The sequence below is a fragment of the Nannobrachium achirus genome (genome assembly GCF_963921795.1).
Source record: "Nannobrachium achirus genome assembly, chromosome: 24".
NCBI lineage: Eukaryota > Metazoa > Chordata > Actinopteri > Myctophiformes > Myctophidae > Nannobrachium > Nannobrachium achirus.
Window position 1 is genome coordinate 22,144,168 of NC_137831.1, and position 16,630 is coordinate 22,160,797.

At 44.3% G+C, this 16,630-nt stretch overlaps 1 protein-coding gene across 1 annotated transcript in view; it reads right to left on the reverse strand.

Annotated features, from left to right (window-relative positions):
- The window catches only part of LOC308280042 (receptor tyrosine-protein kinase erbB-4-like), a 789,750-nt gene that overhangs the window by 270,031 nt on the left and 503,089 nt on the right, over positions 1 to 16,630 (reverse strand). Inside the window, 2 exon segments of the mRNA XM_080720298.1 lie at positions 404 to 502; positions 6,921 to 7,043. Of these exon segments, the coding sequence (XP_080576424.1) occupies positions 404 to 502; positions 6,921 to 7,043 (222 nt within the window).

A 16,630-nucleotide genomic window follows, 5' to 3' on the forward strand; every position in this document is an offset into this window, starting at 1 on the left:
ACAAATGTTGGCTTAAAAAATACATATATTCAAAGATTTGCACACATTTTCATGACTTTTCAAAAATAGCAGATCTACAAGCTCGCGCTGTGAGCTTGTAGATCTGCTATTTTTCAATAGCTAAAGCGCAAAATATGTAGAACATTCATGGGCGGCCCGCAGTGAATCCCTTGTACCCAGGGCCCAGAATTTGGTGTTACACCCGATAGCATGTGCACACTTCCACGTACGTACGTACGCACGCACACACACACACACACACACACACACACACACACACACACACGTGCACGCACGCACACACACACCCACCCACGCAGGCTTACAGTATGTTCCTCACACAGGCACGCACGCATATAAACACAAATACGTATAAACATTTGATGCAGTAATAAATACTTACATCCATGAACTCCACGTTGGCTTTGGGTCCGGTGGTCTCGTTGAGGATCTTGATGGCCACTGGGATCTTTACCGTCTCGCCCTCTGGTACCCAGATGCCCTGAGACACACACACAAGCACAGAGAACGTCAGTGGTGGGAAAACTACTCACATATTTTACTTTAACCCATTGGCCTAGGATTATTGAATGCTTTAACCAGTGAAAAATAGCAGATGTACAAGCTCACAGCTTGCTCACAGAGATGGGGGTCCGTGGCCAAATACATATCATTTTGGGGGTCCTTCACATGAAAAGGTTTGAGCACCACTGATATAGTAGTCTCTCAAGAACAGACTAACTGAGCTCCAGTTGAAAGTGAAAAGGACCTTTTCTTTGACGATGGCTGGCCAGATTGCTGACATAGAAACATAAGTTTTTCAAAAAAATCTTAGAAGTATTCAAGTATTCACGAATTTTCAAAAATAGCAGATCTACAAGCTCGTATATCTGCTATTTTTCAATAGTTAAAGCATAAAATAATGATACACAATATAGTGTACCCGTTCTGAATGGGTTAAGCAACAGTACCAATGCTGCAATGTAGAAGATACTCTGTTACAAGTAAAAGTTTCAAGGTTCAAGGTTGTACTTTATTGTTACGTCTTTTGTACAGGTACATAAAAAACTTGTTTTTGTTCGGCTTCCCTTCAGACAATGCAGAGGTATGTATAAAAACAGCAAAACAACAAAAACACAACACATCTAAAGATAAAATAATAACTAAAAAAGATATAAAAGACAAAAGAAGTAAAAAACTGCATTGGCTGTGAGGAGCGTAAGACGAAGCAGCCGTACGTGGCGCCATCTTGGATCTACTTGGAATTCATAATGTACTTAAAGTACCCAAAAGTAAAACTACTCATTATTATGTCCCATTTCACGTTTTCAAATGTATAAAAGTCTTTTGAAAGTAGCAGATCTAAAAGCTCACAATTGTGAGCTATTCTGTTCTGTTATTGGACCGATCGTCTCTTCGGGCTATGGGATCGAAACCATGACAACGCTTGAGAGATGGGGGTCAACAACGAAAAAGCTGTGCCGTGTCGCGGACTTCAAAGGGATGTTTTGGAGCCGGCGAAAACTTTGATCAGCGTGCTTGTATCCTGACATGTAAACATAACGTGCCTGCATGCATGCGGGTGTGTGTGCGCGTGTGTGCGTGCGTGCGTGCGTGTGTGCGTGTGTTGGACGGTGTGAGAGTGAAAGTGTCCCCCTTGTTTAAACCGCAGAGATACTGAGGTACAGTGATCAAAGCTACCAAAGCAACAAATTCAATAACGGCTTGATCTTTATTTATACAATCGTGCTGTTTGTTTGTGCACGGGTGTGGGCTAGAATGCACGTCAAACAGCTCACATGTGAGAGACCCAGCAGCATCTACATACAACAGGACATGCAGGAGGAGCGAAACAAGCGCCCAGGAACGTGAGGGATTGGAATGTGGCTGTCAGTCGGACAGCCCAATGTTTCCCAAATTGTGGATTCGGGACTCATATCGTCACTGTCGGGCAGAAACCTCGTATCTCCAAGTTTCAAATTTGTATGTTTTTTACTTTTTTTTCATAAAGTAAAGCCCTGCTTCATCATACAAGACTGTCGCACAAGATTAGTGAAAACAGCCGATCTACAAGCACACAACGCCTCGCGGTGCCTGGCGTTGTGTGCTTGTAGATCAGCTGTTTTCACTACTTTAAATCGTTTTTAAATGATAATACAAAACGAAGGGTTTTGGAGATACAAGGTTTCCAGCCGACAACGACGATATGCGAGTTGCGGACCAATTTTTATGGGTTGCAACTCGCGAGTAAATACCTATTTATTTTTCTGTTTCCTACACTTTGTTTTGAATTATTATTATTTCAAAATATAAGCCACATTACAAGAAAAGCCACAACCTTTTATAAGTTGGAAACAAATTCTAAACTTTTCAAAAATAATTCCATAAAAAAACAAAGTATTATCTGTATTGTTATTGTATGTTGTAGGATATGTGATGTTGATCTAAAACAAGGGGTCTGGGATCCCTAGGGGGTCCTCAGAGTTACTACAGGGGGTCCTACAAAAATCTTTGTGTGATAGAAAGAAAATAATAAAATCTCCTTTTTAGCCAGATTCTTAACCAGATTCTGAGAACTTTAGACAAATATAGCAGATCTACAAGCTCACAACGCCTCGCAGCGTGAGGCGTTGTGAGCTTGTAGATCGGCTATTTTCGGCAAAGAGGTTTGGTAAAGTATTGACAGTTCAAGTGGTTAAATATCTGAAAACACGAATTTACATAAATCCAAAATACACTAATGATTGTGCTGTCAAACAATTAAACAATATGGAATCTATAACAAGGTTGTGTGGTCCCTGCTTCATCTCTCCCGCAACTAAGGGGTCCTTGGCCTGAAAACGTTGAAGACCCCTGATCTAAAAGTTAGGCACCCCCGTCTCCATCCACGCTATGCTATGCTAGTCAAGATGTGCCATTTCCACCTGCGATATGATGATGGATTGTGTATAATTACGACGTTGTCCTCTCACGTTTTCAACCCAAAGGTTATTTGTGTCTTCTGGGAGCTTAATGATAACTCTACCCCATCCCCCGCACCACCACCATCCAAATCTACCCATCCATCCTTAACAACCTTAACCTTGACCGTGACGTTGAACTTTGACCCAAAAGTTAAAGGAGTAGTTCACAGTTTACCCTCCTGGCCCCCAAGCTGTGGAATAAACTCCCTGTCGCATTTAGAACAACGGACTCACTCGCTAGCTTTCGCCGTGGACTGAAGACTCACCTTTTCAGACTCCACCTAAACCCATAGCACTACTGAAACACTCAATGACCATACAGGAAGCTAGTTAGCATTTGTTTTTAGTTTTTTTTTAGAATCCTTTTTTCTTTACTGATTATATTGTTTTTTTTTAGATTGATATTCATATGCATTTGTTATATTGTTGTTGTTCTGACATGTTATCTTGTTTATTATAGTGATGTATTATCTGCTTATTGTAAGTCGCTTTGGAAAGCGTCTGCTAAATGCCTAAACTGAAAACTGTAAACCCCCAAAATTACTTTTTTCCCCTATTAATTACTCATGCCATGGAGACTTGAGTTCAATAATATGTTTGTTTTTTTTTGGCGCATTCCTAAGTCAATAATTAAAAAAAGAAAAAGAAAAAAGAAAGAAAAAAACGTATCCTGACGGTTTCCCCATCCACTGCCATGCATTTGCTGAATGCATTTTTTACTGAACTCAAGTCTCCATGGCACGAGTAATCAATAGGAAAAAAAAAGTCATTTTGTGGGTGAACTACTCCTTTAATCTCCTGTTCAGGGCAGCCTACCGATAGTTCACACCATCCACGGAATCTGGACAATCTGAATGAGGTGCACGCATGAGCAAAATACTGACAAGAATTGTTATTGTGTCATAAGAATTGTTCTGAGTTATGGTGCTTATTGACTAATCCTGTTCAAACAGTTCCACATCCCACAAATTTTTAATAACAAAAATGGATTCAGGGATTCTTGGGATTTCCACACAGCGTGTTTTAGAGACCAACGCCTCCTTGCATAACAAAAAGGTCGCTGTGAAATAACTTAATTATAGATGTTTGTGGATTATCCATGCTTTTGCAGACAAAAAACTAAACAAAACAAAACTAAAAAACTGAAATAAAACAACCACAAAAAAAACCCTGAGCTATAAAATAAATAGGACTATAAATACAGGATTCCTGATAGCTGGTAATGCAATATTTATTCAGTTGAGATTGCAAAGTGTACACAGGTGGCATAAATAAGTTTGTCGAGGGCGGGTGGAACTCACAGAAGGGGAACAGTATTTTGCTGTTTCCGACCCGATCTGTGCCCCCCCCCCTCCCACCACCACCAAATAGGCCGTGGGGGTCTCATCCATAAAAGGGTTTATTGTACGTGAGGTTTGTGCTGATGGTCAAATCCCAAGCTGTGATTTATGAAAACATTGATTCCGGCGTCCGGAAATCAGCGAGACAACATTGATTTTCCCGGTGATCTGTCAAAGTATAAAAAAAGAAACTCTTTTGTCCCCACCCCCTCCCCAAAAAGAAAGAAAATCTCATTATCTCCGTATCATTTTCACTTGTTTCTTGTTTTTTATTCTTACCCTTTAACCCATTTAGGCCTAGAAATGATTGAATGCTTTAACCAGTGAAAAATAGCAGATATACAAGCTCACAGCGCGGCACCGAGTGCCGCGCTGCAAGCTTGTAGATCTGCTATTTTTTGAAAAAGTCATGAAAATGTGTGCAAATCTTTGAATATTATGTATTTTCAAAGCGAACGTTTGTAACTCAAATTTTGCTTCTGGGTGGTCCCTGGAACTAAATATTTTGAGATGGGTGTCCGTGGCCAAATAAATATCATTTTGGGGGTCCTTCACATGAAAAGGTTTGAGAACCACTGACATAGTAGTCTCTCAAGAACAGACTAACTGAGCTCCAGTTAAGTGAAAAGGACCTTTTCTTTGACGATGGCTGGCCAGATTGCTGACATAGGTTTTTCCAAAAATCTTGGAAGGATTCAAAAGACACTTATAGAATCGGGTCAAAATGTTCACGATTTTTCAAAAATAGCAGATCTACAAGCTCGCAGCGCGGCACTCGGTGCCGCGCTGTGAGCTTGTAGATCTGCTATTTTTCAATAGTTAAAGCATAAAATAATGATACACAAAATGTGTACCCGTTCTAAATGGGTTAAAATGATCACAGAATGCAATTTGGTCTAAAGTCCAAGAACATTATTGCATGGGGGACCGAAGCCACCCATCTTCCTGCCATTAGGTGACCTACCTAGCAACAGTTCGATCGATGGGCCTCACCGAGAGGATTCACCATGAATTAAATCCTGACGCGGGGGTTGTGTGAGGACACTGCTGCTGCTGCCGGCCACTAACCTTGTACTCTCATACATATTTAACCCATTCAGAACGGGTACAATGTACCCGTATTTAGAGCAGTGATGGCTGAGTGGTTAGTGTCCACACCTAGGACTCCGGAGACCCCAGAGGTCGCAGGTACGATCCCCCGCTCCAGCCATCACTGCTCCCCCCCTTGCGCTCCTTGTGGGCTGCCTCATAAGGGTTAAGCTGAATATTGGGCTGCGATATACCAAATTTCCCCCGCGGGAGGAGTAGGTAACTATCTATCATATCTTATCAATGTATTGTGTATCATTATTTTATGCTTTAACTATTGAAAAACAGCAGATATACAAGCTCACAGCGCGGCACCGAGTGCCGCGCTGCGAGCTTGTAGATCTGCTATTTTTGAAAAATCGTGAAAATTAGAATTTTGACCAGATTCTATAAGTGTCTTTTGAATCCTTCTAAGATTTTTTGAAAAACCTATGTTTCTATGTCAGCAATCTGGCCAGCCATCGTCAAAGAAAAGGTCCTTTTCACTAAACTGGAGCTCAGTTAGTCTGTTCTTGAGAGACTACTGTGTCAGTGGTTCTCAAACCTTTTCATGTGAAGGACCCCCCAAAATGATGTTTATTTGGCCACGGACCCCCATCTCAAAATATTTAGTTCCAGGGACCACCCAGAAGCAAAATTTGAGTTACAAACGTTCGCTTTGAAAATACATATATTCAAAGATTTGCACACATTTTCACGACTTTTTCGAAAATAGCAGATCTATATCTGCTATTTTTCACTGGTTAAAGCATTCAATAATTCTAGGCCTAAATGGGTTAACCTTTTTACGTTTTTATCTTTTAATGATTTAACGTCCCATTTTGTGCTTTCACGTATGACGGCATCAGGCAAAGCTAGACGATCTAAAAGCTCAAAACACTTAATGCGTTGTGAATTTGTAGATCGCCAATTTTCTCTATACTTTTGTGTACTTTTTATACGATTTCTCTGCACTGTATGTGTACGTGTAAAAGCTTGACACTGTGGTTCCCCTGACACATCACTGTGACATCACAGTGATGTCAGATACTCAGAGCAGGGATCTCCATATATGGGCATAAACAGGTGACATCACAGTGGTGTGGCTGGTTCAGACAGGGATTCTCCATGTATGGGCATAAAAGGGATTGTATGTTGTGATGTCATGGGAACCACTTTATGCCCATATATGGAGATCCTTGATGTCATCAATATTAAGCCCATATCTAACAGGACTTCATATCCATATATGGGGAACTGGTCCGATATACATCACTGGCCAGACGGCCAAGACATGGCGCGACCTCTCCCTTTAGGGTGAGGTCGCTTGTCGCCCTGAAGCGTCCTACTAGTTATTATTAGTGTTACCATAGTTGACAGGTGTGTGGGTTTTTGATTGTCACTTGTGCAAGTTCCATGTTCAGACTGGAATATTGCGCGCGCACGCACGCACGCACGCACGCACACACGCACACACGCACGCACACACACACACACACACACACACACACACTCACACACACACACACACTCACAAACGTGCGCTCACCTTGTAGACCGTTCCAAAGGCTCCAGAGCCCAGGATCTTGACCCTCTTCAGCTCGGTCTCCTTCAGGATGCGGAGCTGGGCCTGGTTGGGGGCCGTCCCGCTGGGGGTCAGGGGCTCCACCAGCTGAGGACCACATGCAGGCACAGAATGGCAACAGTCAGTTATTTTACATGTAAAGCATGGCAACAGTCAATATGGCTATACGCACGGCAGCCATTTTGGAGAGAAGTTGGGTCACTTCTCATCCTTCACAGGTGTTACCAATGATACTAATGAAGCCTCCATTCTGGTCTAACAATAGTCTCGTCTGGGATCCCTTCACTTTTCGGCTTTTGATCCGGTCGCGAGCGGAAACCACTTTACGCCATGTTGTAGTTCTCAAAGGACTACAATTTGGCCGGAAAGATCAAACCGGATTCAGTTTTAACCCAAAATAATTCCTGTGCGCTCAAGGACAAACTTTTTGGACCTACCTAATAAACCCCTTGATGCGGCGTAGTTTTGCTTTTTGGGAAATTCGTTTGGTATATGCATCTTTTAGTCCAACTCGTAGCAACTGGCAAGACTACACTCCAGCATTTTAATAGGGATTGGGGAAACAAACAGGGGAAACCAAAACAAAGCGACACTGCTTCTTCTGCTTGTGGTTTCCGCCTAGACCGGATCAAACAGCCCGTTGTAAATGATCACCATGCAGGCTTTCCCCCAAGAAAGCCTGGTGAGGCGAGGTTAGGTCTGAGATCAGGGTCAGGGTCCTGAGATTGTGCATGTTGGTGTAGCAGAGTGACTCACTGCCTCAGACTAATGTACTGTATATCTCGGAATATTTCCCCTGGCCCACAGGGATGTCCCTTTGATCTGGTGGTTAAGACGCTAAACTTTCACGCGGGAGACCCGAGTTCGAATGCCCACATGATACATCCTTCCTCGTACAGGAGTGTCAAGCTAAAGTTGTGAAAATAGCCGATATACTGTAGATTGGCTAAAGTCAAAGTACATCAATTAACAAAAGCTTGTGACTAAATAACTACATTGAAATTGGATGACCTTTTTGTTCTTTAAAAGTAACGCATATTGGACATACAAGGTTTCCACCCAACAGTGAACTGTATTATCGTCTCTCTTTAGTGGAAACCTCATATGTACGAAACTGTTACTTTTCAGGATTCAAATTCAACAATAGCAAAAGTAGCAGATCTACAAGCTCAAAACGTGCCTTGCCTTCAGAGCTTGTGGATCTACTACTTTTGATGCTTTTGTGTGACGCGTGTAATGTGATCAAGTACTTAAAAATAAAAATGACTACCTTTTCCACCACTGTCTGTGCGTAGTGCACCTGCCTATATCCTTCCACTTGTACCTGTTGTTTCTCAGACAATGCCTCTACCCCCCCACCCCGACCCACCCTCACCCCCACCCCCAACCTCCACTCCACTCCCCACCCCTCCCGAACCCTCCTCCTCCTCCTCGACCCGCTTGGTTTCCCAGCCCGTGCTACAGGTGTCAGGTGGTGGTGCATGGTGTTTGTTTGTTACGCGGGCAGAGCGTACTGAAGGGGGCTTCACATGATGATGACTCTACCGAGGCCGGGTGCCAGCGCGCGGCAGCTGGTGTGGATACTGCTGGGTGTCAGCTGTTATTTGGCGGGCAGACAGGCGTGGAGAGGAGTCTCTCCTAAGCGCCTCCCTGCATATTGGGATTGTTTTGTGTGTGCACAGCTGGCGAGCACCGCCGCCGAGAGACCCCGCTGTAATTGCACCTGATGCTCGGATGCAGTTTGTGGAGTGTGCGCGCCGGTACGATCCTGTTAATTTAACTCCGACGGTGGGAAAAGGAATTTTTGAGTGAATTGAGTTATTTCCCCCCGATGTCACCTGTGTTGTGTTTTGGAGGTTTCTGCCCAACAGCTAAAACATAGAACTATGTCCAAATTTGAACTTTTATTTTAATTTTTTTTATTTTTTTAAATGAATGCCGTATCAATACTGCAATGTACTTAAAGGGGAGGACCACCCATTTTGAATATTGAACTACCGGTATGTCATTAATATACCTTAGACTAGAGGAGTCGTGTGGAAATTAAAAAAAAGTTCCCCCCCTTCTGTGTTGCCTAGAACTGGAGGATTGATTTTGGGGTTTGTATTGCAAATCACACCGTGATGACATCACACCGATGTGATTTATAATACAAACCCTTAAATCATTCCTCCAGTTCTAGGCAACACAGAAGGGGGGGAATTTTTTTTATTTCCACTCAACTCCAGTAAGGTATATTAAATTATTAATGTCATAGTTCAATATTGAAAAAGGGTGGTCTTCCCCTTCAAGTAAAAGTCCAAAATTGAAAATGTACTTGTGATTACAGTAATTGAGTAAATGTACTTTGTTACTTAACACCACTGCATGCAAGTGGATGTAACATTCACAAATGTATGAATGCATGTAACATACGTAAATCAAATGGTTCTCAAAGGTTCAACAAGTTTGAGAAACCACTGACATGAATAATAGACAACAACACAACACGTGTCATGCGCACATTTGAACTCACTGCACACTCTCTCTCTCTCTCACTCTCTCTCATCCAACATGCGAACATTCACAGACACACACAAGCCTTCCCCGCGAAGCACCCATCAAGCCCGCCGCGCTCGCCACAAGTCAATGCGTCTGATCAATATGTGTCTTAATGAGCCTATCGGCCCATCAGGGCCCCCCTGCTCGCCGCGCTTTATCACCGACATAATCACCCACACTCAGCCGCGGCCATCAAACAATATAATGAGACCATATATCAGTCGGTCAGGCGTAGCAGCACTTACTCAATATGATATAAAAGCGTGGACACAGCGGTACGGGGCAACCGCACATTTTCAACCAAGGGAGGAGGAAGGGGAAGGGGAAGGGGAGACGGGACGGGAAGGGAAGGGACCGCAGAATGGATGACATTGCCCACAGCTCCGGCAATGACATGCCGTTTAATGGCTATTGTTATGGCCGGGGCCCCGGTTGCCTGAATGAGAGTTAAGTCCGCCGCTGCGCCGCCACTGCTGAAAGTGAATTAGGAGTTAGGAGGCAGAGGAGGGAGGGAGGGAGAGCGAGAGGTGTGTGTGTGTGAGAGAGAGAGAGAGAGAGAGAGAGAGAGAGAGAGAGAGAGAGAGAGAGAGAGAGAGAGAGAGAGAGAGAGAGAGTCCGCAGCGCCCGTCCTACCGGTGGAAGTGAATTACTTGGAGAAACGAGAAAGAGAGGGAAATAGGGAGAGACTGAATAAAGGGCTTTGCAAACAGCCGCGGTTTTTTCGCACGAAAAAAAAAGGACGATTAGATTTTTTTTTAAATAAAGCAATGATTCTCTATGTCCTCATGCATACCGGCTCCGAATTTGCCATGCGGCAGGTGGATGCGGCAGTGCGTTTTTTCCCCCCGATTGAACCCAGTTCAATTTGTGCGTCTTGTCGCATGCGGTAAAAACTCATCGCTCCTTTTATGACTCCTTTTTGGATCCGCAGCACGGATTCCGCACAGCATTGCACACTAAATCCAATGTGTTTTAAAAAACGCAATTGTTGAAAATCGCGCCTGTGTGCAAAGCCCTTAAAGGAGGACTGATTGAGTAAGAGAGCGAGTGACCGAGTGAAGGAACGATGGGATTGTTTTACGTCCACGCAATAACACGCACGCACGAGTAGTGGTCACCTGTGTGTGTATGTGCGAGTGAGTGAGTGAGTGAGTGCATGCGTGTGTGCCCGCCCGCCTGCCTGCGTGTGCGCGCCAGAATGAGAAAATGAGTGGATGAGGGAGAGAGGGGGTGGTGGTGGTGGGTGGGGAGGGAGGGGCGGAGGTGACGGAGCAGCAAGAGGAGCAGATGGTGACAGGCTGTCGCTGTTATTGTTTCATTAGAACAAGCCTGGACCGGACTGATGGAGAGAGGAGACGAAAGAGATGAAAGCAGAGGAGGAGGGGAGGAAGGGCGGAGATGATGAGAAAGAAGACAGAAGACGAAGAAGTGAAGACTGGGAAGGGGGGGGGGGGGGGTCTTTACGGTGGGATTGCGTGCCCGAAAATAGCAGACATGCAAGCTCGCAATGCGTTGTTTTCCGGTCACGCGACACCGTTGTACAATGGATTTAGCTTAAGGAGGCAGTGACATAGTTTTGTACTTTTTCTGGTTTTCATGTGTCTAGGAGGTTGACAGTACTTCATTAGACCCCCAGGTGTGGATGTTATGTGCAATGACCCTTTGCATTTTGGATTTCTTCCTGGAGGCTGACGCCTTGTGGGTCAAAAGTGCAGATCCAAAAACAGTGATTAAATGACATCATATCATCATCCCCTCCCCTTTTACCATTCACCCAACACTGTGGGTGTGGTTAACTTCAGCTGGGTCACCACCCACCTGAACAACCAGGCATACTTAATGAACTGTTGGGTGTGGCCACATAAAAACCTAATTTTAACTCTTTCTGTACACTCTTTTGGAAAAAGAAAATCCTCCTCCTAGTATAATCATAATACCTGATAATCATGTTTTAGGGGGAAATAAATCATGGCACTGCATCTTTAAGATTTAACACTCAAACGTCCTCTTGCTAAGCCTCCTTCCCTCTCTCTCTCTCTCACCCACGCCTCCGTCTCTCTCACCCACAAACCCACCCACATACACACACTCACAGTAGCACACGTTATTTACTGGCTAATAATCACCCTGCCTTCGTCAAATGCAAGTTCCGCGATGGTGCAGTGTATGGAGGATTCGGATGGTTCATTGGACAAATAAGCAGTGCACTCTCGCCTCCGGCTAGAATACATTACCCCGGAATTATTTTATATTGAATAAGTAAACACTGTGCTCCGAAAGAACTTGCATTATTAACCCTAAGGTACACGCTTAGATATTTAACCCGTTTAGGCCTAGAATTATTGAATGCTTTAACAATTGAAAAATAGCAGATATACAAGCTCGTAGCTTGTATATCTGCTATTTTTTAAATGTGTGCAAATTTATATATTTATTTATATATATTTTTCAAAGACATTTTTTGTAACTCAAACCTCTGTGTCTGGGGGGGGTCCCTGGAGCATCATATTTTGAGATGGGGGTCTCTGAACAAATAAATGTAATTTTGGGGGTCCTTGACATGAAAAAGTTTGAGAACCACTGATTTAGAGGAAGGATTTAGAAGTCGGGTCAAAGATTGGGTAAAGGATATTCAAAGACTTGCTCATATTTTAACGAAAATAAGCAGATCTACAAGCTCGCAGCTTGTATATCTGCTATTTTTCAATAGTTAAAGCATAAAATAATGGTTAAAGTGGTTAAAATCTAACGCGACTTGGGCGCGTTCCAGGTCTTTGACGGTTAAATTACCCAAATAAAATGCCATATTTGTTACACAATGCGGTCTAACTGAGGGAGGCGGTGTGAAGCCTTAAGGCAATGTGAAGCAGTTACACTCAACTTGTGTTTCTTTTTCTTCTTTACAAGGAAATACAAACACTGCCGGGATACATTGCAAACAACTGTACATTGTGTTGCATCATAGATTTGTTTTGTGCTTGCGTTAGCTTGTTTTTTGGGGAGGGATTAGAGATGCTGTTACTGGGAAGCAAGCTGACAAACATTCAAACCTCTTCAAGACTTAGATTGTATCAAATTAAACTACTGACTTTATAATGCTAAAGGACTATGGATGACTTTATAGAACCAGTAAGTCTCCCTAATCTGGAGATAAGCGGCCGTCAGGTTGCATACACAAACTTTAGAAGGCAACGGTAGGCAATCAGGAGGGAATATGGGAAATGGGACAGATCCATGTTGGTGACATTAGAGATACTGTGTACCGCTTTGCGTGATTTTAGGTCAAAATCTGTAGGAGCAGTGTCCAAAAATGTGTTTTGCAAGAATCGGCCTCATGGTGGCGCTAGAAGAGGGCCATGTGAGAAATGAGGGGCAATGGTGCATGGCGGAGATATGATTAGGGGAAAAGTGGGACGTGACGGACAGACTGACTGATTGACAGACTGACAGACAGCCGGTGGAGGTTTTGATACTAACTGAGACCTGACAGTCGCAATTACTGCTTGTTTTTATTGCAGTTTTTTCATATCAATGGTCCTTGTACATCTATGACACCAAGTAAATGCAGGTCATAACTAGTCTGTCGTAACTAGCCTGTTCACATGCCTGCAATCTAAGCCAGGGGTTCTCAACCTTTTCAGGCCGTGACCCCCCAAATAATCATATTTGAACTGGGGACCCCTCCACCCTGCACAAGCACTTGGAATTGTAGGGGACATTTAAGTTTGACTTGAAAGCGAGGCGTTGTAGATAGGCTATTTTCACAATTTCTGCCTCTAATATTTGACAATTTGGCCAATGTTTGACCAGAGGTACTAAAAAGGTCTCTAAGGTCCTTATTTTGTCACTTTAGAAATGTGCAGATACCACTTATACTGTATGTTGGTCTGACTCTGTTTACTTTTAAGTGAGAAAACAATGCTAAAATTTAGCTAAATATCTGGGGACCCCCCAAAATAATTTGGGGACCCCTCTGGGGATCCCAACCCACAGGTTGAGAACCATTGATTTAAGCCACAGCAATGATGTGAGGCTCTGAAAAAGGGGAGCTGTCCGCAGCCCACCTGGTGCTGACCTCCCCTACAGAGTACAGACAGACTACAGTAGAACAGCCAGGGAGCTGTCCACAATGCAAGGTGCTGAAATACTCAGACCACATATGGGAGCTGTCCACAACATCCGGTGCTGAAATACACAGGCCATGTATGGGAGCTGTCCGCAATGACTGGTGCTGAAATATACATACCCTGTTGCTGCAACAGAGCCATATGGGGATGAAAGAAAGGACCGAGGAGCAGTGTTGATTTCGTCGAATAAAGCTATGACGAAAAATGTTTGTCGACTGTTTTTTCACTGACGAAAACAAAATAAAAACAAAATAAAAACTAAGCTGTGATGACTAAAACTAAGACTAAATATATTGACAATTTCGTCAACAAAATAAAAACTAGACTAAAACGTTAGGGAGGGACTAGTGGAGATGAGAGTCATTTTATGTTTGGTTGCTCTCAGGTGTTGTGTGCTGAAAATAGCCGATCTACAAGCTCACTTGTTGTCAGCTTGTAGATCGGCTATTTTCAGCACGCAACCAAGTGTGAAATCAGCCATCACGACGCCATAAAGGCCTGGCAAAATACATGTCAGTTGACTAAATCAACTGTAGATTTAGTCACCTAAAAACTTACGATATTTAGTCGACCAAAATTAGACTAAAACTAAAGCTTTTCAGGTGACTAAATTATGACTAAAACCAAATGACATTTTATTCAAAAGACTAAAGAGTAAAACTAAATACAAATGTGCTGTCAAAAACAACATTGCCGAGGGGGGGGGGGGGGAGCGTTTGGAAAGGAGGGAGTGCAACGCCGCTCCAGCTCCAGGAACATTAGTGATGCATCACGGAGGCCGGGTTCGGAGGGCAAGGCAAGAGGTGGCGGTGCAACAGCGAGGGGCCTCCACTGGCTGTGCCGTCTCTCCCCGACAAGCAATTTGTTTTCTGGGGGCCCCCCGTTTTAGAGGCGCCACAGGGAGAGCCAAGTGCTTTTACATTAGCCTGTCGACTTACTTCAAATGTGTGTGTGCGCGCGAGAGAGAGAAGGCGAGGGAGCAAGGGCAAGAGATAGGGGCAACGAAAGAAAGATGAGACAAAGAAGATAAAGGAATGAAGTGCTCTCACATGGCAGAGGGCAAGATATATAGTAATCAAAATAGAAAGAGAACGAGTGAGGCCGAGGGGAGGGAGGCAAGACAGAGAGAGAGAGAGAGAGAGAGAGAGAGAGAGAGAGAGAGAGAGAGATAGAGAGAGAGAGAGCAGGGAACAGGGGGAGAGAGAGAAAACAGCCGAGAGTCGAGTCCAATCATAACAAGACACTACGTGTGCTCTTGATATGGAAATCCCAGCCAAGAGATTGGATCACCGTTCTTTGACAGTGCATGAGCCAGCGCCCCCTCTTACCATCTGACGTATACTGTACAAGGAGAGAACTCAGTTCAGAGCACAGTAGTAGAGAGAGAGAGAGAGAGAGAGAGAGAGAGAGAGAGAGAGAGAGAGAGAGAGAGAGAGAGTCAGTCCTTGAGCTCCTAAGTCCCTTGTCCAGACGAGTTTGATCTCCATTTACAGTTCCTGGCTCAGCTCTATTATTCTCTTGAATAGTGAGTTCACACTCACTCGCTGACTGTCCCGAAATCAGTTGTATGCTTTCATTATCTGGAAGAGCTTCTGGGTAGCGTGCTCGTGTGTGTGTGTGCGTGTGTGCGTGTGGAAAAGGAGGCGGTGTATGCAAGCTGGGTGACAAGACAGGGAAGCGTATTGTCACGGTCGGCTAGAAACCTTGTATCTCCAAGTTTCAAATTTTTACATTTTTTCGCAAAGTAAAGCCCTGCTTCATCGTACAAGGCCATCGCACAAAAGTAGTGAAAACAGCTGATCTACAAGCACACAACGCCTCGCGGGTGCGAGGCGTTGTGTGCTTGTAGATCGGCTGTTTTCACTAGTTTACTTAATTTTTTAAATGATAAATACAAAACAAGCGATTTTGGACATACAAGGTTTCCACCCGACAATGACGGTATGCAGCTTTCAAATGGAAACTATGAGCCGAAACATTTTTTATACGTTAATTTGTTAAAATCCTGTGAGATGTGGCCTCCGCCACCATCCCTGTCGCTCTGCAGCCTCTGTCCTCCCCATCCCGCACTACTCTCCTCGCCGTTCCTCTCCTTCCAGAGAGGCTTGGGAATGGTGTGGGCAGGAGGGCTGAGCACAGGGGCCGTTTGATGAGCGCGGCGCTGCCTCTTGTGGGAATTGAAACCCAGTCCATCGGTGCCTGCGGTCTTAGCGCTAATGCTAATTACTTTTACATTCCATGTAGCTGTCAGGCATAAACCTTATAGTTCATATCGTCACTGTCGGACAGAAACCTTGTATCTCCAAGTTTTTTTGTACGTTTTTCGGTTCTGGAGATACAAGGTTTCCACCCGACAATGACGATATGTTTTATGTTCTTTGCTACGTGGTGTAACCCTGTTGCACAGAGGCAGCAAAGTTAGCCTGCTAGATGCTGCTATTTCTACTAATATCGAACATATTCTGAAAGCGAAAATTAAGGCCCCTTCCACCTTGGGCCCTGGTAACTCAGTCCCACTCCCCCTCCTGGGGATAAAGCCCTGCTTCATCGTACAAGGCCATCGCACAAAAGTAGTGAAAACAGCTGATCTACAAGCACACAACGCCTCGCGGTGCGAGGCGTAGATCGGCTGTTTTCACTAGTTTAGTTAATTTTTTTAATGATAAATAAAAAAAAACAAGCGCTTTTGGACATACAAGGTTTCCACCCGACAACGGCGGTATGCAGCTTTCAGTATGTATACCTGTCCTCTCTCCCATGACAGTGGGGATGTTCCCAGAGTAAACACTTCCCCTGCAGGTCGTGCGGTGGCCTGTCGCAGAGCGCTAGCCCCGGCTGATGAAGATGGATGGCGCGTGGCCGGGGGGCCGGGGGGGCCGAGGCCTCCGCCTATCCTCTCTGACAGCTGTCTATAACGCTGCGGCCCCCCGTGCCCGCAGTTATACTAACACACACTGACAAGCAGGCAGAGGAGGAGCAGCGCTAGCTGCCCTCGCTCACATATAC